Genomic DNA, 26,421 nt, shown 5'->3' with positions numbered 1-26,421 from the left:
GTCTGAACTTACCCAGCCGCTGCGATCACTTCAGCCTGTCCGGTCCCGAAATTGACGACAGACACCCGCCCTGACCTGATCGCAGCGCTGCAAAAAATAGCTAGCATGCCATCAAGTACGGAATGACCCCCTTTATCCCACTTGGTACCAATAAAAGCACTGGAGACCCAATGCATCCTAGGTAAGGAACACTGGATATTTATCTCACGTTATTCCAATGGGTTGGTATTGGGAGACCAGCTTTGGAATCCCCGGAGGTACACATACCGACCCCGGGATCCCAGTCTCCAGATTGACGGCGTGGGGCGAGGCGAGCGCAATGAAGCCCCCCCTTGCGAGCTTGGTGGCTTGATGCGCTCGCCACAGGTTCTATTCCAGCTCTACGGGTGCTGTGGACACCCATGAGTGGGAATAGTCCCAGTTAGTCGGCATGCCGACTGTCCAACGCTCGGGATTCCAGTGACTGCATAGTGACCGGCAGTCGCTTAACTAAATCCCATTCCAACGGCCTTAACCTTAAACATGGTTTCTAATCAACTTGTGATCTTCATGTATTTTTTGTTTTTGTTTTTAAACAGACGTATTAATTCCATTTGAAAAGACAGTCGTCACGTCAGTCCCACCGCCGCACCCTTCTGTATTCACTGCAATAGCTATGGAGGAGCAGCCGATGGAACATGCTAAAAATACGTTTAACCAGTGTTGCTACAGAAGGAAAAAAAAAAAAAAAAAGGATTTCCAACAATAAAATCAGTAGTCCAGTAAATATAGGGGGTATTCTATAAGCCATGTTAATATTTCGAAGAAAAAAAAAAACAAACAAAAACAAAAAAATAATCCCAGATAAGTGCCGGCATCGAGGGAAGAGATCACCGGCATCAGGGCTAAGCCCCGGGGGGATCCATTAGCGGCGGTAAATTAAGTAGCGCTTATTATTAAAGCTGGGAATAATAAGAGGGAACTGTCATCAGGACCACTGGGACTTAAATTACTTAATCACACAAGGCGCATTGCCTCTCTGTGGCTGCAGGACAGACCCACCAGGGAGAATAAAGCCCCAGTATACACCAGTAAGGGTCCAAAGTGAGAGACCCCCTCCTCTATAAACTCTGAAGCAATTGTAGCAAAATTGAAATGTACATCCTTAATGTACATGACGCACAGTCGCAGCATAGAGATAACGTAATAGGGGTCCGGCTAGATGAGTATTCTGTAATGCCGCTCATACACAGTGCAAAAATCAAAATCATAGTTACACCTATAAAAACAGCAAAAGGAGACAAAAACATTTTGGCAAACCTCCAAACAGCAGCAAATTTGTTAGCAAACTGCAGGGGGGGGGGGGGGGGGGGGGGGGGAGGTATAACATGTGCAGAGAGAGTTAGATTTGGGTGGGTTATTTTGTTTTTGTGCAGGGTAAATACTGGCTGCTTTATTTTTACACTGCACATGTTATATCTGCCCACCCCCTGCAGTGCACAAGGTTTTGCCTATTTGCTAACAAATTTGCTACTGCGATCAGGCCTGGATTAGGCCCTTAGTCTGCAAACCATATAGATAAAAAGGCCACGTGTGTGCGTCTCACACCAGCTGTGCTGTATGTTAGCACCGGCACGCTCATAATTGTGGTGAGATCACAGCACCCGCCTGAGGAACACGGTAGACACTGGTCATTTCTGTCCATCCTCAACAGGGCATGGAATCCTTTCCCACAATCATTCACAGTGAAGCAAGAGGCGTTTAGTGGTTCTTCCAATAGTAACAAGGACAGAAAATATTTGCCCAATTCACCACCTGATTGCTAGCCAATCAGTGATCTGTAAATCTGTGCCGTACCTGCTTCTCACTCAGGGAGGTGATTTTGGCCTGGAGTTCATGGAGCTGTTTCTTCAAGTCTGCATTCTAAGGAGAGAACAGAACGGCACATATGAGACTAACGGCAATTCTTATACAGTTCTAAGAGAACGTCACAGATCTAGATTCATGCAACAACTAGTAATAGAGCACGAGGGTAAGGCGGAGATATTTCTAGGAAGAAGTACAAAATGAAAACCTACAGGTTTATACCTTGGTATATGTTTATTTGTTTCTTCTAATCCCACAACTGGGGGGCTAAAAACTGCACGTCAGCTCTGCACCATTATGCAGCATTTTACTGCACAGCTACAGCACGGTTCAATTACAATTACTCCCAGCGCAATAGCTGGCTAACTTGTACAGTGAATGAAATATATAGGATCAAACATAAAACACTCTATACAAACTAGTGCCTGTGCCAGTAGCTAGAGTGCTGTCAGTCAGCAGCAGCTCAGTGGAGGACACTCTGGAACCTTCCCGGACAGGCAAGTCATCTCAAATACCAGCGGCATATTCATGCACATCACTGGGATACTTAGTGAAATATGCCGCTTGTAATAAGTACAGCTTTTAAATGGAGCCCTCCATTAGAGTGATATCATACAACTTATAAAACATGGGAGGTACCGTGATATCCTGTAACCCACAGAATGCGGGAGGTACAGTGATATCCTGTAACCCACAGAATGCGGGAGGTACAGTGATATCCTGTAACCCACAGAATGCGGGAGGTACAGTGATATTATGTAACCCAGTGAACATGGTAGGTACAGTGATATTATGTAACCCAGTGAACATGGTAGGTACAGTGATATTATGTAAAGCACAGAATGCGGGAGGTACAGTGATATCCTGTAACCCACAGAATGCGGGAGGTACCGTGATATCCTGTAAACCACAGAATGCGGGAGGTACCGTGATATCCTGTAACCCACAGAATGCGGGAGGTACAGTGATATTATGTAACCCAGTGAACATGGTAGGTACAGTGATATTATGTAAAGCACAGAATGCGGGAGGTACAGTGATATTATGTAACCCAGTGAACATGGTAGGTACAGTGATATTATGTAAAGCACAGAATGCGGTAGGTACAGTGATATTATGTAACCCAGTGAACATGGTAGGTACAGTGATATTATGTAAAGAACAGAATGCGGGAGGTACAGTGATATTATGTAAAGCACAGAATGCGAGAGGTACAGTGATATTATGTAAAGCACAGAATGCGGGAGGTACAGTGATATTATGTAAAGCACAGAATGTGGGAGGTACCGTGATATCCTGTAACCCACAGAATGCGGGAGGTACCGTGATATCCTGTAAACCACAGAATGCGGGAGGTACCGTGATATCCTGTAACCCACAGAATGCGGGAGGTACCGTGATATCCTGTAACCCACAGAATGCGGGAGGTACAGTGATATTATGTAACCCAGTGAACATGGTAGGTACAGTGATATTATGTAAAGCACAGAATGCGGTAGGTACAGTGATATTATGTAACCCAGTGAACATGGTAGGTACAGTGATATTATGTAAAGCACAGAATGCGGGAGGTACAGTGATATTATGTAAAGCACAGAATGCGAGAGGTACAGTGATATTATGTAAAGCACAGAATGCGGGAGGTACAGTGATATTATGTAAAGCACAGAATGTGGGAGGTACAGTGATATTATGTAAAGCACAGAATGTGGGAGGTACCGTGATATCCTGTAACCCACAGAATGCGGGAGGTACAGTGATATCCTGTAACCCACAGAATGCGGGAGGTACAGTGATATCCTGTAACTCACAGAATGCGGGAGGTACAGTGATATCCTGTAAACAACAGAATGCGGGCGGTACAGTGATATCCTGTAACCCACAGAATGCGGGAGGTACAGTGATATCCTGTAAACCACAGAATACGGGCAGTACAGTGATATCCTGTAACCCACAGAATGCGGGAGGTACAGGGATATCCTGTAACCCACAGAATGCGGGAGGTACAGTGATATCCTGTAACCCACAGAATGCGGGAGGTACAGTGATATCCTGTAACCCACAGAATACGGGCAGTACAGTGATATCCTGTAACCCACAGAATGCGGGAGGTACAGTGATATCCTGTAATCCACAGAATGCGGGAGGTACAGTGATACCCTGTAACCCACAGAATGCGGGAGGTACAGTGATATTATGTAATCCACAGAATGCGTGAGGTACCGTGATATCCTGTAACCCACAGAATATGGGAGGAACAGTAGTCTCATGCAACCCAAAGAACACGGGAGGTACAGTGATATACTGCTACTTATAAAATGCAATAGTGATATCCTGCAACCTATAGAACGTGGGCAGTACAATATTGCAGTACAGCTTTCTTTTTGTTTTTTTATAACCTTATTTGACTTTCTTCAAAAAGAAGAATCAAACCTTGTTTAGACACCAATTAAGAACAAATGACACCACCTAGTTGCAGAGCAGGAGCCCTACAATTGCCAAGATCTAGATATAATATATACAGTTAATCATTTTATACAGTGACAGTAAGAGAATGAACAATTTTACCTGTGGGTCTTGCTTCATTTGAGCAACCAGTTTCTGGTGGAGAAAAAAAAAAGGTTTATTTTCTCAATGTCAACTCATCACATAAAATACAGTTTTCACTGCAGCAATCATTCTACTGCATTGAGGGGGTAATTCAGAGGTGTATGCAGTTGCAGTAGCGGCTGTGACTTCTGTGCGTGAAAGTCCAAGTGACCATGGCCAGTGGTGTTCATGGAACTGCACCTTCAGAAGCAGAAACGGCCATCAAAACGCATAGATCTCCATGCAATTTCATACTAGGAATCTAAAGGAGATCTAAAGAGAAAGCTTCACATAATAACCCCATATCACTCAACTCTATGAAACATGCCTGGTATTACTCCATATATTTCTAGCTGAGCACAAATTTCTTCATGGGCGGCATCAGAAAGACAAGGATTCACATAAGAGCGCGCCTTTCTTACTCCATAGAACTTATTTACCCCTTTGGGAGCAGGGGGTAATTATAATAGCCTGCAAGATGCAGGCATCAGCAAGTTCTGGTTTGGCCTTTTAAATGTCTGCCCCTTTAAAAACATTGGGTAGACTTGCCGGGAAGTCACCAATGCCTGCAAGTTGCAGGCTATTACATTTACCCGCAAGGGGATGCGTTTGAGGGGAAGGTTAGGATTAGGCACTAGGGGAATTAGGATTACACACTAGGGGGGTGGTTAGCCACAGCCACCACACCCTGGAGGGATAGGGATGGGTTTAAATACTTACCGTCTGTTGTTGGGATCTTCGGTGTCGGTATGCCGTTGTAGGTCATGTGTCTGCCAACAAACCGAACGCCGGTATTACATACCGACCCCCCCCACACACACAGCCCAAGAGTGTTTTACCCAATATGTCTAGAACAGTTTCCTTCCATTTCCAGCTCTTCCGCTTTCACCAGAAACAACCTCTTCTGTCGTCTGTAAGACCAGATTTTTATTTTTTATTTTTAGGAGGGACACAAAGGTTTAGGTACCAGAAGGGGGGTTAGGCTTAGGGTCCACGCACGGGAACGTTAGGGTTAGAGACGGGGAGGGAGGGTTAGGCACATAGAAGGAGATGTTAAGGTTAGGCACCTAGCGGGGAGGGTTAGGGTTTAGGCAGCGGGGAAGGAAGGGTTAGGGTTAGGCACCTAGCGGGGAGGGTTAGGCAGTGGGGGAGGGAGAGAGGGTTAGGCACCTAGCGGGGAGAGTTAGGGAGCGGGGAAGGGACGGTTAGGCACATAGCGGGGAGGGTTAGGGAGTGGGGAAGGGAGGGTTAGGGAGTGGGGAAGGGAGAATCAGGGTTACGGCACCTAGCAAGGAGGGTTAGGTTTAGGCAGCAGGGAAGGAAGGGTTAGGGTTAGGCACCAACAAGGGAGGGCTAGGGTAGAGAAAGATGAGGGTTAGGGGGCTAAATGGGGGGCTGCCGGGATTATGATGGATGGGATGCCGCTGTTGGTATACTAACAGCCGGCATCCCGTCCATCGGTATATCATACTGAACCCATATTAGGTATCTCTATATTAGAAGGTAAGCTACCTGCGTAGCCAACATTTCAGTAAACATACTAGGTTTCAAATAATAATTCCTTTTGATAAAACATTAGGAAAAAAATTATTTGGATATTACAGAAAGCCCAAGAAAATACCATGATGAACAAAGTGCACTTTACTGTAGTGTCACCTTATTGTGGTTACAGAAGCAATGCGTCATCTTATGTACCGAGACTACTGAAGAGCAATTGCCTACTAATAGTAAAGGACTGTCAGCAAAGGGATCAAGGGGCAATCAGCAAATCAGAAGCAACTCGCAATCGTGTCAGCATCACTGCCTATTGTTGCACCAGGGGTCAAGCAACACCTTATGTTAGGCCTGATTATGCATTAGCAGTAGCAAGCACAACATGTCACCTAATCTACATATGAAGGAGTTGTAAGTACTGAAATGAAAATATAGAAACAAACAAACAAACAAGCAAGCAAGCAAGCAAGCAAGCAAGCTTAAGGTGCATACACACTTGCTGATGAGCAAGGTCGCTAATTTTCACCCTTCTGGAGCTATGTCTCATTTTCTCAACAAGTGTGTATGCCGCCGCGGGTAATAAACGATCCTCGCTATCGGCTGTGCAGGCAGCTCAATCTGGACTATCGTCCAAGAGCTGCCTGAACGTCATATCGCCCAGGGTGTACAGCCGGCCGCCCGGCCCAAGAGGGAGAGACATTAGGCGACGTACGTCGGCTAGTGTGTACCCACCTTTAAGGGATAGCAATAAAAATCTATGGTTTGCAGGTGGACAAGCCACTTAAGAAAGATAGGTATACATGACATAACAGATCCAAATTTTATTTATATATATATATATATGTATATAATAAGATTTTAAACCTACCGGTAAATCTTTTTCTCGTAGTCCGTAGAGGATGCTGGGGACTCCGTAAGGACCATGGGGATAGACGGGCTCCGCAGGAGACATGGGCACTTTAAGAAAGACTTTGGATCTGGGTGTGCACTGGCTCCTCCCTCTATGCCCCTCCTCCAGACCTCAGTTAGAGAAACTGTGCCCAGAGGAGACTGACAGTACGAGGAAAATAAGAATTTACTTACCGATAATTCTATTTCTCGGAGTCCGTAGTGGATGCTGGGGTTCCTGAAAGGACCATGGGGAATAGCGGCTCCGCAGGAGACAGGGCACAAAAAGTAAAGCTTTACGATCAGGTGGTGTGCACTGGCTCCTCCCCCTATGACCCTCCTCCAAGCCTCAGTTAGGTACTGTGCCCGGACGAGCGTACACAATAAGGAAGGATTTATGAATCCCGGGTAAGACTCATACCAGCCACACCAATCACACTGTACAACCTGTGATCTGAACCCAGTTAACAGTATGATAACAGCGGAGCCTCTGAAAAGATGGCTCACAACAATAATAACCCGATTTTTGTAACTATGTACAAGTAATGCAGATAATCCGCACTTGGGATGGGCGCCCAGCATCCACTACGGACTCCGAGAAATAGAATTATCGGTAAGTAAATTCTTATTTTCTCTATCGTCCTAGTGGATGCTGGGGTTCCTGAAAGGACCATGGGGATAATACCAAAGCTCCCAAACGGGCGGGAGAGTGCGGATGACTCTGCAGCACCGAATGAGAGAACTCCAGGTCCTCCTTAGCCAGGGTATCAAATTTGTAGGATTTTACAAACGTGTTTGCCCCTGACTAAATAGCCGCTCGGCAAAGTTGTAAAGCCGAGACCCCTCGGGCAGCCGCCCAAGATGAGCCCACCTTCCTTGTGGAATGGGCATTTACATATTTTGGCTGTGGCAGGCCTGCCACAGAATGTGCAAGCTGAATTGTATTACACATCCAACTAGCAATAGTCTGCTTAGAAGCAAGAGCACCCAGTTTTTCGGGTGCATACAGGATAACAGCAAGTCAGTTTTCCTGACTCCAGCCGTCCTGGAAACATTTTCAGGGCCCTGACAACATCTAGCAACTTGGAGTCCTCCAAGTCCCTAGTAGGTGCAAGGCACCACAATAAGCTGGTTCAGGTGAAACACTGACACCACCTTAGGGAGAGAACTGGGGACGAGTCCGCAGCTCTGCCCTGTCCGAATGGACAAACAGATATGGCTTTTTTGAGAAAAAACCACCAATTTGACACTCGCCTGGTCCAGGCCAGGGCCAAGAGCATGGTCACTTTTCATGTGAGATGCTTCAAATCCACAGATTTGACTGGTTTTAAACCAATGTGTTTTGAGGAATCCCAGAACTACGTTGAGATCCCACAGTGCCACTGGAGGCACAAAAGGGGGTTGTATATGCAATACTCCCTTGACAAACTTCTGGACTTCAGGAACTGAAGCCAATTCTTTCTGGAAGAAAAATCGACAGGGCCGAAATTTGAACCTTAATGGACCCCAATTTGAGGCCCATAGACACTCCTGTTTGCAAGAAATGCAGGAATCGACCGAGTTGAAATTTCTTCGTGGGGCCTTCCTGGCCTCACACCACGCAACATATTTTCGCCACATGTGGTGATAATGTTGTGCGGTCACCTCCTTTCTGGCTTTGACCAGGGTAGGAATGACCTCTTCCTGAATGCCTTTTCCCTTAGGATCCGGCGTTCCACCGCCATGCCGTCAAACGCAGCTGCGGAAAGTCTTGGAACAGACATGGTACTTGCTGAAACAAGTCCCTTCTTAGCGGCAGAGACCATAAGTCCTCTGTGAGCATCTCTTGAAGTTCCGGGTACCAAGTCCTTCTTGGCCAATCCGGAGCCATGAGTATAGTTCTTACTCCTCTACGTCTTATAATTCTCAGTACCTTAGGTATGAAAAGCAGAGGATGGAACACATACACCGACTGGTACACCCACGGTGTTACCAGAACGTCCACAGCTATTGCCTGAGGGTCTCTTAACCTGGCGCAATACCTGTCCCGTTTTTTGTTCAGACGGGACGCCATTATGTCCACCTTTGGTAATTCCCAACGGTTTACAATTATGTGGAAAACTTCCCCATGAAGTTCCCACTCTGCCGGGTGGAGGTCGTGCCTACTGAGGAAGTCTGCTTCCCAGTTTCCATTCCTGGAATGAAACACTGCTGACAGTGCTATCACATGATTTTCCGCCCAGCGAAAAGTCCTTGCAGTTTTTGCCACTGCCCTCCTGCTTCTTGTGCCGCCCTGTCTATTTACGTGGGCGACTGCCGTGATGTTTTATCCCACTGGATCAATACCGGCTGACCTTGAAGCAGAGGTCTTGCTAAGCTTAGAGCATTATAAATTTACCCTTAGCTATATTTATGTGGAGAAAAATCTCCAGACTTGATCACACTCCCTGGAAATTTTTTCCTTGTGTGACTGCTCCCCAGCCTCTCGGGCTGGCCTCCGTGGTCACCAACATCCAAAACTGAATGCCGAATCTGCGGCCCTCTAGAAGATGAGCACTCTGTAACCACCACAGGAGAGACACCCTTGTCCTTGGATATAGGGTTATCCGCTGATGCATCTGAAGATGCGATCCGGACCATTTGTCCAGCAGATCCCACTGAAAAGTTCTTGCATGAAATCTGCCGACTGGAATTGCTTCGAAGGAAGTCACCATTTTTTTTTTTTACCATGGCCCTTGTGCCATGATGCACTGATTTTAGGAGGTTCCTGACTAGCTCGGATAACTCCCTGGCTTTCTCTTCCGGGAGAAACACCTTTTTCTGGACTGTGTCCAGAATCATCCCTAAGCACAGGAGACTTGTTGTCGGGATCAGCTGCGATTTTGGAATATTTAGAATCCACCCCTGCTGTTGTAACAGTATCCGAGATAGTGCTACTCCGACCTCCAACTGTTTCCTGGACTTTGCCCTTATCAGGAGATCGTCCAAGTAAGGGATAATTAAGACGCCTTTTCTTCGAAGAAGAACCATCATTTCGGCCATTACCTTGGTAAAGACCCGGGGTGCCGTAGACAATCCAAACGGCAGCGTCAGAAACTGATAGTGACAGTTCTGTACCACGAACCTGAGGTACCCTTAGTGATAAGGGCAAATTTGGGACATGGAGGTAAGCATCCCTGATGTCTCGGGACACCAGATAGTCCCCTTCTTCCCGGTTCGTTATCACTGCTCTGAGTGACTCCATCTTGATTTGAACCTTTGTAAGTGTTCAAAAATTTTTTAGATTTAGAATAGGTCTCACCTAGCCTTCTGGCTTCAGTACCACAATATAGTGTGGAATAATACCCCTTTTCTTGTTGTAGGAGGGGTAATTTAATTATCACCTGCTGGGAATACAGCTCGTGAATTTTTTCCCATACTGCCTCCTTGTCGGAGGGAGACCTTGGTAAAGCAGACTTCAGGAGCCTGCGCAGGGGAAACGTCTCGACATTCCAAACTGTACCCCTGGGATACTACTTGTAGGATCCAGGGGTCCTGTACGGTCTCAGCGTCATGCTGAGAGCTTGTCAGAAGCGGTGGAACGCTTCTGTTCCTGGGAATGGGCTGCCTGCTGCAGTCTTCTTCCCTTTCCTCTATCCCTGGGCAGATATGACTCTTATAGGGACGAAAGGACTGAGGCTGAAAAGACGGTGTCTTTTTCTGCAGAGATGTGACTTAGGGTAAAAACGGTGGATTTTCCAGCAGTTGCCCTGGCCACCAGGTCCGATGGACCGACCCCAAATAACTCCTCTTCCTTTATACGGCAATACACCTTTGTGCCGTTTGGAATCTGCATCACCTGACCACTGTCGTGTCCATAAACATCTTCTGGCAGATATGGACATCGCACTTACTCTTGATGCCAGAGTGCAAATATCCCTCTGTGCATCTCGCATATATAGAAATACATCCTTTAAATGCTCTATAGTCAATAAAATACTGTCCCTGTCAAGGGTATCAATATTTTTAGTCAGGGAATCCGACCAAGCCACCCCAGCTCTGCACATCCAGGCTGAGGCGATCGCTGGTCGCAGTATAACACCAGTATGTGTGTATATACTTTTTATGATATTTTTCCAGCCTCCTGTCAGCTGGCTCCTTGAGGACGGCCCTATCTATAGACGGTACCGCCACTTGTTCTGATAAGCGTGTGAGCGCCTTATCCACCCTAAGGGGTGTTTCCCAACGCGCCCTAACTTCTGGCGGGAAAGGGTATACCGCCCATATTTTCTATCGGGGGGAACCCACGCATCATCACACTTCATTTAATTTATCTGATTCAGGAAAAACTACGGTAGTTTTTTCACATCCCACATAATACCCTCTTTTGTGGTACTTGTAGTATCAGAAATATGTAACACCTCCTTCATTGCCCTTAACGTGTGGCCCTAATAAGGAATACGTTTGTTTATTCACCGTCGACACTGGATTCAGTGTCTGTGTCTGTGTCGACCGACTAAAGTAAACGGGCGTTTTAAAACCCCTGACGGTGTTTCTGAGACGTCTGGACCGGTACTAATTGTTTGTCGGCCGTCTCATGTCGTCAACCGACCTTGCAGCGTGTTGACATTATCACGTAATTCCCTAAATAAGCCATCCATTCCGGTGTCGACTCCCTAGAGAGTGACATCACCATTACAGGCAATTGCTCCGCCTCCTCACCAACATCGTCCTCATACATGTCGACACACACGTACCGACACACAGCACACACACAGGGAATGCTCTGATAGAGGACAGGACCCACTAGCCCTTTGGAGAGACAGAGGGAGAGTTTGCCAGCACACACCAAAAACGCTATAATTATATAGGGACAACCTTATATAAGTGTTTTCCCTTATAGCATCTTTTATATATTTTTCTAACGCCAAATTAGTGCCCCCCCTCTCTGTTTTAACCCTGTTTCTGTAGTGCAGTGCAGGGGAGAGCCTGGGAGCCTTCCCTCCAGCCTTTCTGTGAGGGAAAATGGCGCTGTGTGCTGAGGAGATAGGCCCCGCCCCTTTTTCGGCGGCCTCGTCTCCCGCTCTTAACGGATTCTGGCAGGGGTTAAATATCTCCACATAGCCCCCGGAGGCTATATGTGAGGTATTTTTAGCCAAAAAAGGTTTTCATTTGCCTCCCAGGGCGCCCCCCTCCCAGCGCCCTGCACCCTCAGTGACTGCCGTGTGAAGTGTGCTGAGAGGAAAATGGCGCACAGCTGCAGTGCTGTGCGCTACCTTAAGAAGACTGAGGAGTCTTCTGCCGCCGATTCTGGACCTCTTCTCGTTTCAGCATCTGCAAGGGGGCCGGCGGCGAGGCTCCGGTGACCATCCAGGCTGTACCTGTGATCGTCCCTCTGGAGCTAATGTCCAGTAGCCAAGAAGCCAATCCATCCTGCACGCAGGTGAGTTCACTTCTTCTCCCCTAAGTCCCTCGTTGCAGTGATCCTGTTGCCAGCAGGACTCACTGTAAAATAAAAAAACTAAGCTAAACTTTTCTAAGCAGCTCTTTAGGAGAGCCACCTAGATTGCACCCTTCTCGGCCGGGCACAAAAATCTAACTGAGGCTTGGAGGAGGGTCATAGGGGGAGGAGCCAGTGCACACCACCTGATCCTAAAGCTTTACTTTTTGTGCCCTGTCTCCTGCGGAGCCGCTATTCCCCATGGTCCTTTCAGGAACCCCAGCATCCACTAGGACGATAGAGAAAATAAGAATTTACTTACCGATAATTCTATTTCTCGGAGTCCGTAGTGGATGCTGGGCGCCCATCCCAAGTGCGGATTGTCTGCAATACTTGTACATAGTTACAAAAATCGGGTTATTATTGTTGTGAGCCATCTTTTCAGAGGCTCCGCTGTTATCATACTGTTAACTGGGTTCAGATCACAGGTTGTACAGTGTGATTGGTGTGGCTGGTATGAGTCTTACCCGGGATTCAAAATCCTTCCTTATTGTGTACGCTCGTCCGGGCATAGTACCTAACTGAGGCTTGGAGGAGGGTCATAGGGGGAGGAGCCAGTACACACCACCTGATCGTAAAGCTTTACTTTTTGTGCCCTGTCTCCTGCGGAGCCGCTATTCCGGTAAATCTTTTTCTCGTAGTCCGTAGAGGATGCTGGGGACTCCGTAAGGACCATGGGGATAGACGGGCTCCGCAGGAGACATGGGCACTTTAAGAAAGACTTTGGATCTGGGTGTGCACTGGCTCCTCCCTCTATGCCCCTCCTCCAGACCTCAGTTAGAGAAACTGTGCCCAGAGGAGACTGACAGTACGAGGAAAGGATTTTTGTTAATCCAAAGGCAAGATTCATACCAGCCACACCGTATAACTTGTGATATACTATCTAGTTAACAGTATGAAAAAACAACATCGCATCGGTCCAAAACCGATGAAACTATAACATAACCCTTATGTAAGCAATAACTATATACAAGTCTTGCAGAAGTAGTCCGCACTTGGGACGGGCGCCCAGCATCCTCTACGGACTACGAGAAAATAAGATTTTACTTACCGGTAAATCTATTTCTCGTAGTCCGCAGTGGATGCTGGGGACTCCGTAAGGACCATGGGGAATAGACGGGCTGCGCAGGAGACATGGGCACTTTAAGAAAGAATTTAGATTCTGGTGTGCTCTGGCTCCTCCCTCTATGTCCCTCCTCCAGACCTCAGTTAGAGAAACTGTGCCCGGAAGAGCTGACAGTACAAGGAAAGGATTTTGGAAATCCAGGGCAAGATTCATACCAGCCACACCAATCACACCGTATAACTTGTGATAAACTTACCCAGTCAACAGTATGAACAACAACAGAGCATCAGTTCAACCCTGATGCAACAATAACATAGCCCTTATTGCAGAATAACTATATACAAGTATTGCAGAAGAAGTCCGCAATTGGGACGGGCGCCCAGCATCCACTACGGACTACGAGAAATAGATTTACCGGTAAGTAAAATCTTATTTTCTCTAACGTCCTAGTGTATGCTGGGGACTCCGTAAGGACCATTGGGGATTATACCAAAGCTCCCAAACGGGCGGGAGAATGCGGATGACTCTGCAGCACCGAATGAGCAAACACAAGGTCCTCCTCAGCCAGGGTATCAAACTTGTAGAACTTTGCAAAAGTGTTTGAACCTAACCAAGTAGCCGCTCGGCACAGCTGTAATGCCGAGACCCCTCGGGCAGCCGCCCAAGAAGAGCCCACCTTCCTAGTGGAATGGGCCTTAACTGATTTTGGCAGCGGCAATCCAGCCGCAGAATGAGCCTGCTGAATCGTGTTACAGATCCAGCAAGCAATAGTCTGCTTTGAAGCAGGAGCACCAAGCTTGTTGGAAGCATACAGGATAAACAAAGATTCTGTTTTCCTGACCCTAGCCGTTCTGGGGAGACAGAGGGAGAGTATGCCAGCACACACCAGAGCGCTATATATATATATATATATATACATACAGGGATAACCTTATATAAGTGTTTTTCCCCTTATAGCTGCTGTATGTTTTAATACTGCGCCTAATTAGTGCCCCCCTCTCTTTTTTTAACCCTTTCTGTAGTGTAGTGACTGCAGGGAAGAGCCAGGGAGCTTCCCTCCAACTGAGCTGTGAGGGAAAATGGCGCCAGTGTGCTGAGGAGATAGGCTCCGCCCCCTTTTCGGCGGCCTTATCTCCCGTTTTTCTGTATATTCTGGCAGGGGTTAAATGCATCCATATAGCCCAGGAGCTATATGTGATGTATTTTTTGCCATGTAAGGTATTTTTATCATGTTTTATTGCGTCTCAGGGCGCCCCCCCCAGCGCCCTGCACCCTCAGTGACCGGAGTATGAAGTGTGCTGAGAGCAATGGCGCACAGCTGCAGAGCTGTGCGCTACCTTATTGAAGACAGGAACGTCTTCTGCCGCCGATTTTTCCGGACCTCTTCGCTCTTCTGGCTCTGTAAGGGGGCCGGCGGCGCGGCTCCGGGACCCATCCAGGCTGGGCCTGTGATCGTCCCTCTGGAGCTAATGTCCAGTAGCCAAGAAGCCCAATCCACTCTGCACGCAGGTGAGTTCGCTTCTTCTCCCCTTAGTCCCTCGATGCAGTGAGCCTGTTGCCAGCAGGTCTCACTGAAAATAACAAACCTAAACTAAAACTTTCACTAAGAAGCTCAGGAGAGCCCCTAGTGTGCACCCTTCTCGTCGGGCACAGAAATCTAACTGAGGCTTGGAGGAGGGTCATAGGGGGAGGAGCCAGTGCACACCAGTTAGTCCTAAAGCTTTCTTTAGATGTGCCCAGTCTCCTGCGGAGCCGCTATTCCCCATGGTCCTTACGGAGTCCCCAGCATCCACTTAGGACGTTAGAGAAACAAAGATTCTGTTTTCCTGACCCTAGCCGTTCTGGCTACATAAACCTTCAAAGCCCTGACCACATCAAGCAACTCAGAATCCTCCAAGTCCGTAGTAGCCACAGGCACCACAATAGGTTAGTTTATATGAAAAGATGAAACCACTTTTGGCAGGAATTGTGGCCGGGTCCGTAACTCTGCTCTATCCACATGGAAAACCAGATAGGGGCTTTTATGTGACAAAGCCGCCAATTCTGACACACGCCTAGCCGAAGCCAAGGCCAGTAGCATGACCACCTTCCACGTGAGATATTTCAATTCCACCGTTTTGAGTGGTTCAAACCAGTGGGATTTCAGGAAACTCAACACCACGTTAAGATCCCAAGGTGCCACTGGGGGCACAAAAGGGGGCTGAATATGCAGCACTCCCTTCACAAACGTCTGAACTTCAGGTAGAGAAGCAAGCTCTTTCTGAAAGAAAATGGATAGGGCCGAAATCTGGACCTTAATGGAACCCAATTTTAGGCCCAAAGTCACTCCTGACTGTAGGAAGTGAAGGAAACGGCCCAGCTGGAATTCCTCCGTAGGGGCATTCCTGGCCTCACACCAAGCAACAGATTTTCGCCATATACGGTGATAATGTTGAGCTGTCACGTCCTTCCTAGCCTTTATCAGCGTAGGAATGACCTCATCCGGAATGCCTTTTTTCGCTAGGATCCGGCGTTCAACCGCCATACCGTCAAACGCAGCCGCGGTAAGTCTTGGAACAGACAAGGCCCTTGTTGCAACAAGTCCCGTCTTAGAGGAAGAGGCCACGGGTCATCCGTGAGCATTTCTTGCAGATCTGGATACCAAGTCCTTCTTGGCCAATCCGGAACAATGAGTATTGTTCTCACTCCTCTTTTTCTTATGATTCTCAACACCTTGGGTATGAGAGGAAGAGGAGGGAATACATAGACCGACTGGAACACCCACGGTGTCACCAAAGCGTCTACAGCTATCGCCTGAGGGTCTCTTGACCTGGCGCAATACCTCTGTAGTTTTTTATTGAGGCGGGATGCCATCATGTCCACCTGTGGCAGTTCCCACCAACTTGCAATCTGTGCGAAGACTTCTTGATGAAGTCCCCACTCCCCCGGGTGGAGGTCGTGCCTGCTGAGGAAGTCTGCTTCCCAGTTGTCCACTCCCGGGATGAACACTGCTGACAGTGCACTGACGTGATTCTCCGCCCAGCGAAGAATTCTGGTGGCTTCCACCATCGCCACCCTGCTCCTTGTGCCGCCTTGTCGGTTTACATGAGCCACAGCGGTGATGTTGTCTGACTGAATCAGAACCGGTTGACCGCGAAGCAGGGTCTCTGCTTGACGTAGGGCGTTTTATATGGCCCTTAGTTCCAGGACGTTGATGTGAAGGCAAGTCTCCTGACTTGACCACAGACCTTGGAAATTTCTTCCCTGTGTGACTGCTCCCCACCCTCGGAGGCTTGCATCCGTGGTCACCAGGACCCAGTCCTGAATGCCGAATCTGCGGCCCTCGAGAAGGTGAGCACTACGCAGCCACCACAGGAGAGACACCCTAGCCCTGGGGGATAGGGTGATTAACCGATGCATCTGAAGATGTGATCCGGACCATTTGTCCAGTAAGTCCCATTGAAAGGTCCTCGCATGGAACCTGCCGAAGGGAATGGCCTCGTATGATGCCACCATCTTTCCCAGGACTCGAGTGCAGTGATGCACTGACACCTGTTTTGGTTTTAATAGGCCCCTGACCAGTGTCATGAGTTCCTGAGCTTTCTCTATCGGCAGATAAACCCTTTTCTGGTCTGTATCCAGAATCATGCCCAGGAAAGGCAGATGAGTCGTAGGAACCAACTGCGATTTTGGAATATTTAGAATCCAGCCGTGTTGCTGTAACACTTCCAGAGAACGTGCTACGCTGATCAGCAACTGCTCTCTTGACCTCGCTTTTATGAGGAGATCGTCCAAGTACGGGATAATTGTGACCCCCTGCTTTAGCAGGAGCACCATCATTTCAGCCATTACCATGGTAAATATTCTCAGAGCCATGGAGAGACCAAACGGCAACGTCTGAAATTGGTAATGACAATCCTGTACCACAAATCTGAGGTACGCCTGATGAGGTGGATAAATGGGGACATAAAAAGGTATGCATCCTTTATGTCCAGAGACACCATAAAATCCCCCCCTTCCAGGCTTGCAATGACCGTTCTCCGCGATTCCATCTTGAACCGGAACCTTTTCAGGTACATGTTCAGGGATTTTAAATTCAATATGGGGCTGACAGAACAGTCCGGTTTCGGTACTACAAACATGGTCGAATAATAACCCTTCCCTTGTTGAAGGAGGGGAACCTTGACCACCACCTGTAGAAGATACAATTTGTGAATTGCAGTTAACACTATTTCCCTCTCGTGGGGGGAACCTGGCAGGGCCGATTTGAGGTATCGGTGAGGGGGCATCTCCTCGAATTCCAGCTTGTATCCCTGAGACACAATATCTATTGCCCAGGGATCCAACTGGGAGTGAACCCACTTGTGGCTGCAATTTCGGAGACGCGCCCCCACCGGGCCTAGCTCCGCCTGTGGAGCCCCAGCGTCATGCGGTGGATTTAGTGGAAGCCGGGTAGGACTTCTGTTCCTGGGAACTAGCTGTGTTGTGCAGCTTCTTTCCTCTGCCCCTGCCCCTGGCAAGAAAGGACGCACCTCGGACTCTCTTGTTTTTCTGTGATCGAAAGGACTGCATTTGGTAATACGGTGCTTTCTTAGGCTGTGAGGAAACATATGGCAAAAAAATAAGAATTTACTTACCGATAATTCTATTTCTCGGAGTCCGTAGTGGATGCTGGGGTTCCTGAAAGGACCATGGGGAATAGCGGCTCACAGGAGACAGGGCACAAAAAGTAAAGCTTTACGATCACGTGGTGTGTACTGGCTCCTCCCCCTATGACCCTCCTCCAAGCCTCAGTTAGGTACTGTGCCCGGACGAGCGTACACAATAAGGAAGGATTTTGAATCCCGGGTAAGACTCATACCAGCCACACCAATCACACTGTACAACCTGTGATCTGAACCCAGTTAACAGTATGATAACAGCGGAGCCTCTGAAAAGATGGCTCACAACAATAATAACCCGATTTTTGTAACTATGTACAAGTATTGCAGACAATCCGCACTTGGGATGGGCGCCCAGCATCCACTACGGACTCCGAGAAATAGAATTATCGGTAAGTAAATTCTTATTTTCTCTATCGTCCTAGTGGATGCTGGGGTTCCTGAAAGGACCATGGGGATAATACCAAAGCTCCCAAACGGGCGGGAGAGTGCGGATGACTCTGCAGCACCGAATGAGAGAACTCCAGGTCCTCCTTAGCCAGGGTATCAAATTTGTAGGATTTTACAAACGTGTTTGCCCCTGACTAAATAACCGCTCGGCAAAGTTGTAAAGCCGAGACCCCTCGGGCAGCCGCCCAAGATGAGCCCACCTTCCTTGTGGAATGGGCATTTACATATTTTGGCTGTGGCAGGCCTGCCACAGAATGTGCAAGCTGAATTGTATTACACATCCAACTAGCAATAGTCTGCTTAGAAGCAAGAGCACCCAGTTTGTTGGGTGCATACAGGATAACAGCAAGTCAGTTTTCCTGACTCCAGCCGTCCTGGAACATATTTTCAGGGCCCTGACAACATCTAGCAACTTGGAGTCCTCCAAGTCCCTAGTAGGTGCAAGGCACCACAATAAGCTGGTTCAGGTGAAACACTGACACCACCTTAGGGAGAGAACTGGGGACGAGTCCGCAGCTCTGCCCTGTCCGAATGGACAAACAGATATGGGCTTCTTTGAGAAAAAACCACCAATTTGACACTCGCCTGGTCCAGGCCAGGGCCAAGAGCATGGTCACTTTTCATGTGAGATGCTTCAAATCCACAGATTTGACTGGTTTTAAACCAATGTGATTTGAGGAATCCCAGAACTACGTTGAGATCCCACAGTGCCACTGGAGGCACAAAAGGGGGTTGTATATGCAATACTCCCTTGACAAACTTCTGGACTTCAGGAACTGAAGCCAATTCTTTCTGGAAGAAAATCGACAGGGCCGAAATTTGAACCTTAATGGACCCCAATTTGCGGCCCATAGACACTCCTGTTTGCAGGAAATGCAGGAAACGACCGAGTTGAAATTTCTTTGTGGGGCCATCCTGGCCTCACACCACGCAACATATTTTCGCCACATGTGGTGATAATGTTGTGCGGTCACCTCCTTTCTGGCTTTGACCAGGGTAGGAATGACCTCTTCCGGAATGCCTTTTTCCCTTAGGATCCGGCGTTCCACCGCCATGCCGACAAACGCAGCTGCGGTAAGTCTTGGAACAGACATGGTACTTGCTGAAGCAAATCCCTTCTTAGCAGCAGAGGCCATAAGACCTCTGTAAGCATCTCTTGAAGTTCTGGGTACCAAGTCCTTCTTGGCCAATCCGGAGCCATGAGTATAGTTCTTACTCCTCTACGTCTTATAATTCTCAGCACCTTAGGTATGAGAAGCAGAGGAGGGAACACATACACCGACTGGTACACCCACGGTGTTACCAGAACGTCCACAGCTATTGCCTGAGGGTCTCTTGACCTGGCGCAATACCTGTCCCGTTTTTTGTTCAGACGGGACGCCATCATGTCCACCTTTGGTATTTCCCAACGGTTTACAATCATGTGGAAAAAACTTCCCGATGAAGTTTCCACTCTCCCGGGTGGAGGTCGTGCCTGCTGAGGAAGTCTGCTTCCCAGTTTCCATTCCCGGGATGAAACACTGCTGACAGTGCTATCACATGATTTTCCGCCCAGCGAAAAGTCCTTGCAGTTTTTGCCATTGCCCTCCTGCTTCTTGTGTCGCCCTGTCTGTTTACGTGGGCGACTGCCGTGATGTTTTTCCCACTGGATCAATACCGGCTGACCTTGAAGCAGAGGTCTTGCTAAGCTTAGAGCATTATAAATTTACCCTTAGCTCCAGTATATTTATGTGGAGAAAAGTCTCCAGACTTGATCACACTCCCTGGAAATTTTTTCCTTGTGTGACTGCTCCCCAGCCTCTCGGGCTGGGCTCCGTGGTCACCAGCATCCAATCCTGAATGCCGAATCTGCGGCCCTCTAGAAGATGAGCACTCTATAACCACCACAGGAGAGACACCCTTGTCCTTGGATATAGGGTTATCCGCTGATGCATCTGAAGATGCGATCCGGACCATTTGTCCAGCAGATCCCACTGAAAAGTTCTTGCGTGAAATCTGCCGAATGGAATTGCTTCGTAGGAAGCCACCATTTTTACCAGGACCCTTGTGCAATGATGCACTGTTTTTAGGAGGTTCCTGACTAGCTCGGATAACTCCCTGGCTTTCTCTTCCGGGAGAAACACCTTTTTCTGGACTGTGTCCAGAATCATCCCTAGGCACAGCAGACGTGTCGTCGGGATCAGCTGCGATTTTGGAATATTTAGAATCCACCCGTGCTGTTGTAGCAGTATCCGAGATAGTGCTACTCCGACCTCCAACTGTTCCCTGGACTATGCCCTTATCAGGAGATCGTCCAAGTAAGGGATAATTAATACGCCTTTTCTTCGAAGAAGAATCATCATTTCGGCCATTACCTTGGTAAAGACCCGGGGTGCCGTGGACAATCCAAACGGCAGCGTCTGAAACTGATAGTGACAGTTCTGCACCACGAACCTGAGGTACCCTTAGTGAGAAGGGCAACTTTGGGACATAGAAGTAAGCATCCCTGATGTCCCGGGACACTATATAGTCCCCTTCTTCCTGGTTCGTTATCACTGCTCTGAGTGACTCCATCTTGATTTGAACCTTTGTAAGTGTTCAAAATTTTTTTTAGAATAAGTCTCACCTAGCCTTCTGGCTTCAGTACCACAATATAGTGTGGAATAATACCCCTTTTCTTGTAGTAGGAGAGGTAATTTAATTATCACCTGCTGGGAATACAGCTTGTGAATTTTTTCCCATACTGCCTCCTTGTCGGAGGGAGACCTTGGTAAAGCAGACTTCAGGAGCCTGCGAAGGGGAAACGTCTCGACATTCCAATCTGTACCCCTGGGATACTACTTGTAGGATCCAGGGGTCCTGTACGGTCTCAGCGCCATGCTGAGAACTTGTCAGAAGCGGTGGAACGCTTCTGTTCCTGGGAATGGGCTGCCTGCTGCAGTCTTCTTCCCTTTCCTCTATCCCTGGGCAGATATGATCTTATAGGGACGAAAGGACTGAGGCTGAAAAGACGGTGTCTTTTTCTGCAGAGATGTGACTTAGGGTAAAAACGGTGGATTTTCCAGCAGTTGCCGTGGCCACCAGGTCCGATGGACCGACCCCAAATAACTCCTCTTCCTTTATACGGCAATACACCTTTGTGCCGTTTGGAATCTGCATCACCTGACCACTGTCGTGTCCATAACATCTTCTGGCAGATATGGACATCGCATTTACTCTTGATGCCAGAGTGCAAATATCCCTCTGTGCATCTCGCATATATAGAAATGCATCCTTTAAATGCTCTATAGTCAATAAAATACTGTCCCTGTCAAGGGTATCAATATTTTTAGTCAGGGAATCCGACCAAGCCACCCCAGCTTGCACATCCAGGCTGAGGCGATCGCAGTATAACACCAGTATGTGTGTATATACTTTTTATGATATTTTCCAGCCTCCTGTCAGCTGGTCCTTGAGGACGGCCCTATCTATAGACGGTACCGCCACTTGTTTTGATAAGCGTGTGAGCGCCTTAGCCACCCTAAGGGGTGTTTCCCAACGCGCCCTAACTTCTGGCGGGAAAGGGTATACCGCCCCTAATTTTCTATCGGGGGGAACCCACGCATCATCACACACTTTATTTAATTTATCTGATTCAGGAAAAACTACGGTAGTTTTTTCACATCCCACATAATACCCTCTTTTGTGGTACTTGTAGTATCAGAAATATGTAACACCTCCTTCATTGCCTTTAACGTGTGGCCCTAATAAGGAATACGTTTGTTTATTCACCGTCGACACTGGATTCAGTGTCCCTGTCTGTGTCTGTGTCGACCGACTAAAGTAAACGGGCGTTTTAAACCCCCTGACGGTGTTTTTGAGACGTCTGGACCGGTACTAATTGTTTGTCAGCCGTCTCATGTCGTCAACCGACCTTGCAGCGTGTTGACATTATCACGTAATTCCCTAAATAAGCCATCCATTCCGGTGTCGACTCCCTAGAGAGTGACATCACCATTACAGGCAATTGCTCCGCCTCCTCACCAACATCATCCTCATACATGTCGACACACACGTACCGACACACAGCACACACACAGGGAATGCTCTGATAGAGGACAGGACCCACTAGCCCTTTGGAGAGACAGAGGGAGAGTTTGCCAGCACACACCAAAAACGCTATAATTATATAGGGACAACCTTATATAAGTGTTTTCCCTTATAGCATCTTTATTATATATTTCTAACGCCAAATTAGTGCCCCCCCTCTCTGTTTTAACCCTGTTTCTGTAGTGCAGTGCAGGGGAGAGCCTGGGAGCCTTCCCTCCAGCCTTTCTGTGAGGGAAAATGGCGCTGTGTGCTGAGGAGATAGGCCCCGCCCCTTTTTCGGGGGCCTCGTCTCCCGCTCTTAACGGATTCTGGCAGGGGTTAAATATCTCCATATAGCCTCCGGAGGCTATATGTGAGGTATTTTTAGCCAAAATAGGTTTTCATTTGCCTCCCAGGGCGCCCCCCTCCCAGCGCCCTGCACCCTCAGTGACTGCCGTGTGAAGTGTGCTGAGAGGAAAATGGCGCACAGCTGCAGTGCTGTGCGCTACCTTTAGAAGACTGAGGAGTCTTCTGCCGCCGATTCTGGACCTCTTCTTACTTCAGCATCTGCAAGGGGGCCGGCGGCAAGGCTCCGGTGACCATCCAGGCTGTACCTGTGATCGTCCCTCTGGAGCTAATGTCCAGTAGCCAAGAAGCCAATCCATCCTGCACGCAGGTGAGTTCACTTCTTCTCCCCTAAGTCCCTCGTTGCAGTGATCCTGTTGCCAGCAGGACTCACTGTAAAATAAAAAAACTAAGCTAAACTTTTCTAAGCAGCTCTTTAGGAGAGCCACCTAGATTGCACCCTTCTCGGCCGGGCACAAAAATCTAACTGAGGCTTGGAGGAGGGTCATAGGGGGAGGAGCCAGTGCACACCACCTGATCCTAAAGCTTTACTTTTTGTGCCCTGTCTCCTGCGGAGCCGCTATTCCCCATGGTCCTTTCAGGAACCCCAGCATCCACTAGGACGATAGAGAAAATAAGAATTTACTTACCGATAATTCTATTTCTCGGAGTCCGTAGTGGATGCTGGGCGCCCATCCCAAGTGCGGATTGTCTGCAATACTTGTACATAGTTACAAAAATCGGGTTATTATTGTTGTGAGCCATCTTTTCAGAGGCTCCGCTGTTATCATACTGTTAACTGGGTTCAGATCACAGGTTGTACAGTGTGATTGGTGTGGCTGGTATGAGTCTTACCCGGGATTCAAAATCCTTCCTTATTGTGTACGCTCGTCCGGGCATAGTACCTAACTGAGGCTTGGAGGAGGGTCATAGGGGGAGGAGCCAGTACACACCACCTGATCGTAAAGCTTTACTTTTTGTGCCCTGTCTCCTGCGGAGCCGCTATTCCGGTAAATCTTTTTCTCGTAGTCCGTAGAGGATGCTGGGGACTCCGTAAGGACCATGGGGATAGACGGGCTCCGCAGGAGACATGGGCACTTTAAGAAAGACTTTGGATCTGGGTGTGCACTGGCTCCTCCCTCTATGCCCCTCCTCCAGACCTCAGTTAGAGAAACTGTGCCCAGAGGAGACTGACAGTACGAGGAAAGGATTTTTGTTAATCCAAAGGCAAGATTCATACCAGCCACACCAATCACACCGTATAACTTGTGATATACTATCTAGTTAACAGTATGAAAAAACAACATCGCATCGGTCCAAAACCGATGAAACTATAACATAACCCTTATGTAAGCAATAACTATATACAAGTCTTGCAGAAGTAGTCCGCACTTGGGACGGGCGCCCAGCATCCTCTACGGACTACGAGAAAATAAGATTTTACTTACCGGTAAATCTATTTCTCGTAGTCCGCAGTGGATGCTGGGGACTCCGTAAGGACCATGGGGAATAGACGGGCTGCGCAGGAGACATGGGCACTTTAAGAAAGAATTTAGATTCTGGTGTGCTCTGGCTCCTCCCTCTATGTCCCTCCTCCAGACCTCAGTTAGAGAAACTGTGCCCGGAAGAGCTGACAGTACAAGGAAAGGATTTTGGAAATCCAGGGCAAGATTCATACCAGCCACACCAATCACACCGTATAACTTGTGATAAACTTACCCAGTCAACAGTATGAACAACAACAGAGCATCAGTTCAACCCTGATGCAACAATAACATAGCCCTTATTGCAGAATAACTATATACAAGTATTGCAGAAGAAGTCCGCAATTGGGACGGGCGCCCAGCATCCACTACGGACTACGAGAAATAGATTTACCGGTAAGTAAAATCTTATTTTCTCTAACGTCCTAGTGTATGCTGGGGACTCCGTAAGGACCATTGGGGATTATACCAAAGCTCCCAAACGGGCGGGAGAATGCGGATGACTCTGCAGCACCGAATGAGCAAACACAAGGTCCTCCTCAGCCAGGGTATCAAACTTGTAGAACTTTGCAAAAGTGTTTGAACCTAACCAAGTAGCCGCTCGGCACAGCTGTAATGCCGAGACCCCTCGGGCAGCCGCCCAAGAAGAGCCCACCTTCCTAGTGGAATGGGCCTTAACTGATTTTGGCAGCGGCAATCCAGCCGCAGAATGAGCCTGCTGAATCGTGTTACAGATCCAGCAAGCAATAGTCTGCTTTGAAGCAGGAGCACCAAGCTTGTTGGAAGCATACAGGATAAACAAAGATTCTGTTTTCCTGACCCTAGCCGTTCTGGGGAGACAGAGGGAGAGTATGCCAGCACACACCAGAGCGCTATATATATATATATATACATACAGGGATAACCTTATATAAGTGTTTTTCCCCTTATAGCTGCTGTATGTTTTAATACTGCGCCTAATTAGTGCCCCCCTCTCTTTTTTTAACCCTTTCTGTAGTGTAGTGACTGCAGGGAAGAGCCAGGGAGCTTCCCTCCAACTGAGCTGTGAGGGAAAATGGCGCCAGTGTGCTGAGGAGATAGGCTCCGCCCCCTTTTCGGCGGCCTTATCTCCCGTTTTTCTGTATATTCTGGCAGGGGTTAAATGCATCCATATAGCCCAGGAGCTATATGTGATGTATTTTTTGCCATGTAAGGTATTTTTATCATGTTTTATTGCGTCTCAGGGCGCCCCCCCCCAGCGCCCTGCACCCTCAGTGACCGGAGTATGAAGTGTGCTGAGAGCAATGGCGCACAGCTGCAGAGCTGTGCGCTACCTTATTGAAGACAGGAACGTCTTCTGCCGCCGATTTTTCCGGACCTCTTCGCTCTTCTGGCTCTGTAAGGGGGCCGGCGGCGCGGCTCCGGGACCCATCCAGGCTGGGCCTGTGATCGTCCCTCTGGAGCTAATGTCCAGTAGCCAAGAAGCCCAATCCACTCTGCACGCAGGTGAGTTCGCTTCTTCTCCCCTTAGTCCCTCGATGCAGTGAGCCTGTTGCCAGCAGGTCTCACTGAAAATAACAAACCTAAACTAAAACTTTCACTAAGAAGCTCAGGAGAGCCCCTAGTGTGCACCCTTCTCGTCGGGCACAGAAATCTAACTGAGGCTTGGAGGAGGGTCATAGGGGGAGGAGCCAGTGCACACCAGTTAGTCCTAAAGCTTTCTTTAGATGTGCCCAGTCTCCTGCGGAGCCGCTATTCCCCATGGTCCTTACGGAGTCCCCAGCATCCACTTAGGACGTTAGAGAAACAAAGATTCTGTTTTCCTGACCCTAGCCGTTCTGGCTACATAAACCTTCAAAGCCCTGACCACATCAAGCAACTCAGAATCCTCCAAGTCCGTAGTAGCCACAGGCACCACAATAGGTTAGTTTATATGAAAAGATGAAACCACTTTTGGCAGGAATTGTGGCCGGGTCCGTAACTCTGCTCTATCCACATGGAAAACCAGATAGGGGGCTTTTATGTGACAAAGCCGCCAATTCTGACACACGCCTAGCCGAAGCCAAGGCCAGTAGCATGACCACCTTCCACGTGAGATATTTCAATTCCACCGTTTTGAGTGGTTCAAACCAGTGG

The 26,421-nt window shown here is 48.2% G+C and overlaps 1 protein-coding gene across 10 annotated transcripts in view; it reads right to left on the bottom strand.

The window, feature by feature from the left end:
- The window catches only part of PHF21A (PHD finger protein 21A), a 307,695-nt gene that overhangs the window by 161,327 nt on the left and 119,947 nt on the right, over positions 1–26,421 (bottom strand). For all 10 annotated transcript variants that reach the window (XM_063944307.1, XM_063944300.1, XM_063944305.1 and 7 more), the window contains 2 exons: positions 4,414–4,446; positions 1,837–1,902 (listed from right to left, as the gene is read on the bottom strand). In XM_063944307.1, coding sequence (XP_063800377.1) covers positions 1,837–1,902; positions 4,414–4,446 — 99 coding nt within the window. The remainder of the gene's footprint in view (positions 1–1,836; positions 1,903–4,413; positions 4,447–26,421) is intronic.

This window comes from Pseudophryne corroboree, chromosome 11 (genome assembly GCF_028390025.1).
Source record: "Pseudophryne corroboree isolate aPseCor3 chromosome 11, aPseCor3.hap2, whole genome shotgun sequence".
Classification (NCBI taxonomy): Eukaryota; Metazoa; Chordata; class Amphibia; order Anura; family Myobatrachidae; genus Pseudophryne; species Pseudophryne corroboree.
The sequence above is the reverse complement of the archived record's forward strand: the minus strand, read 5'-3'. Positions and strand labels throughout refer to the sequence as shown.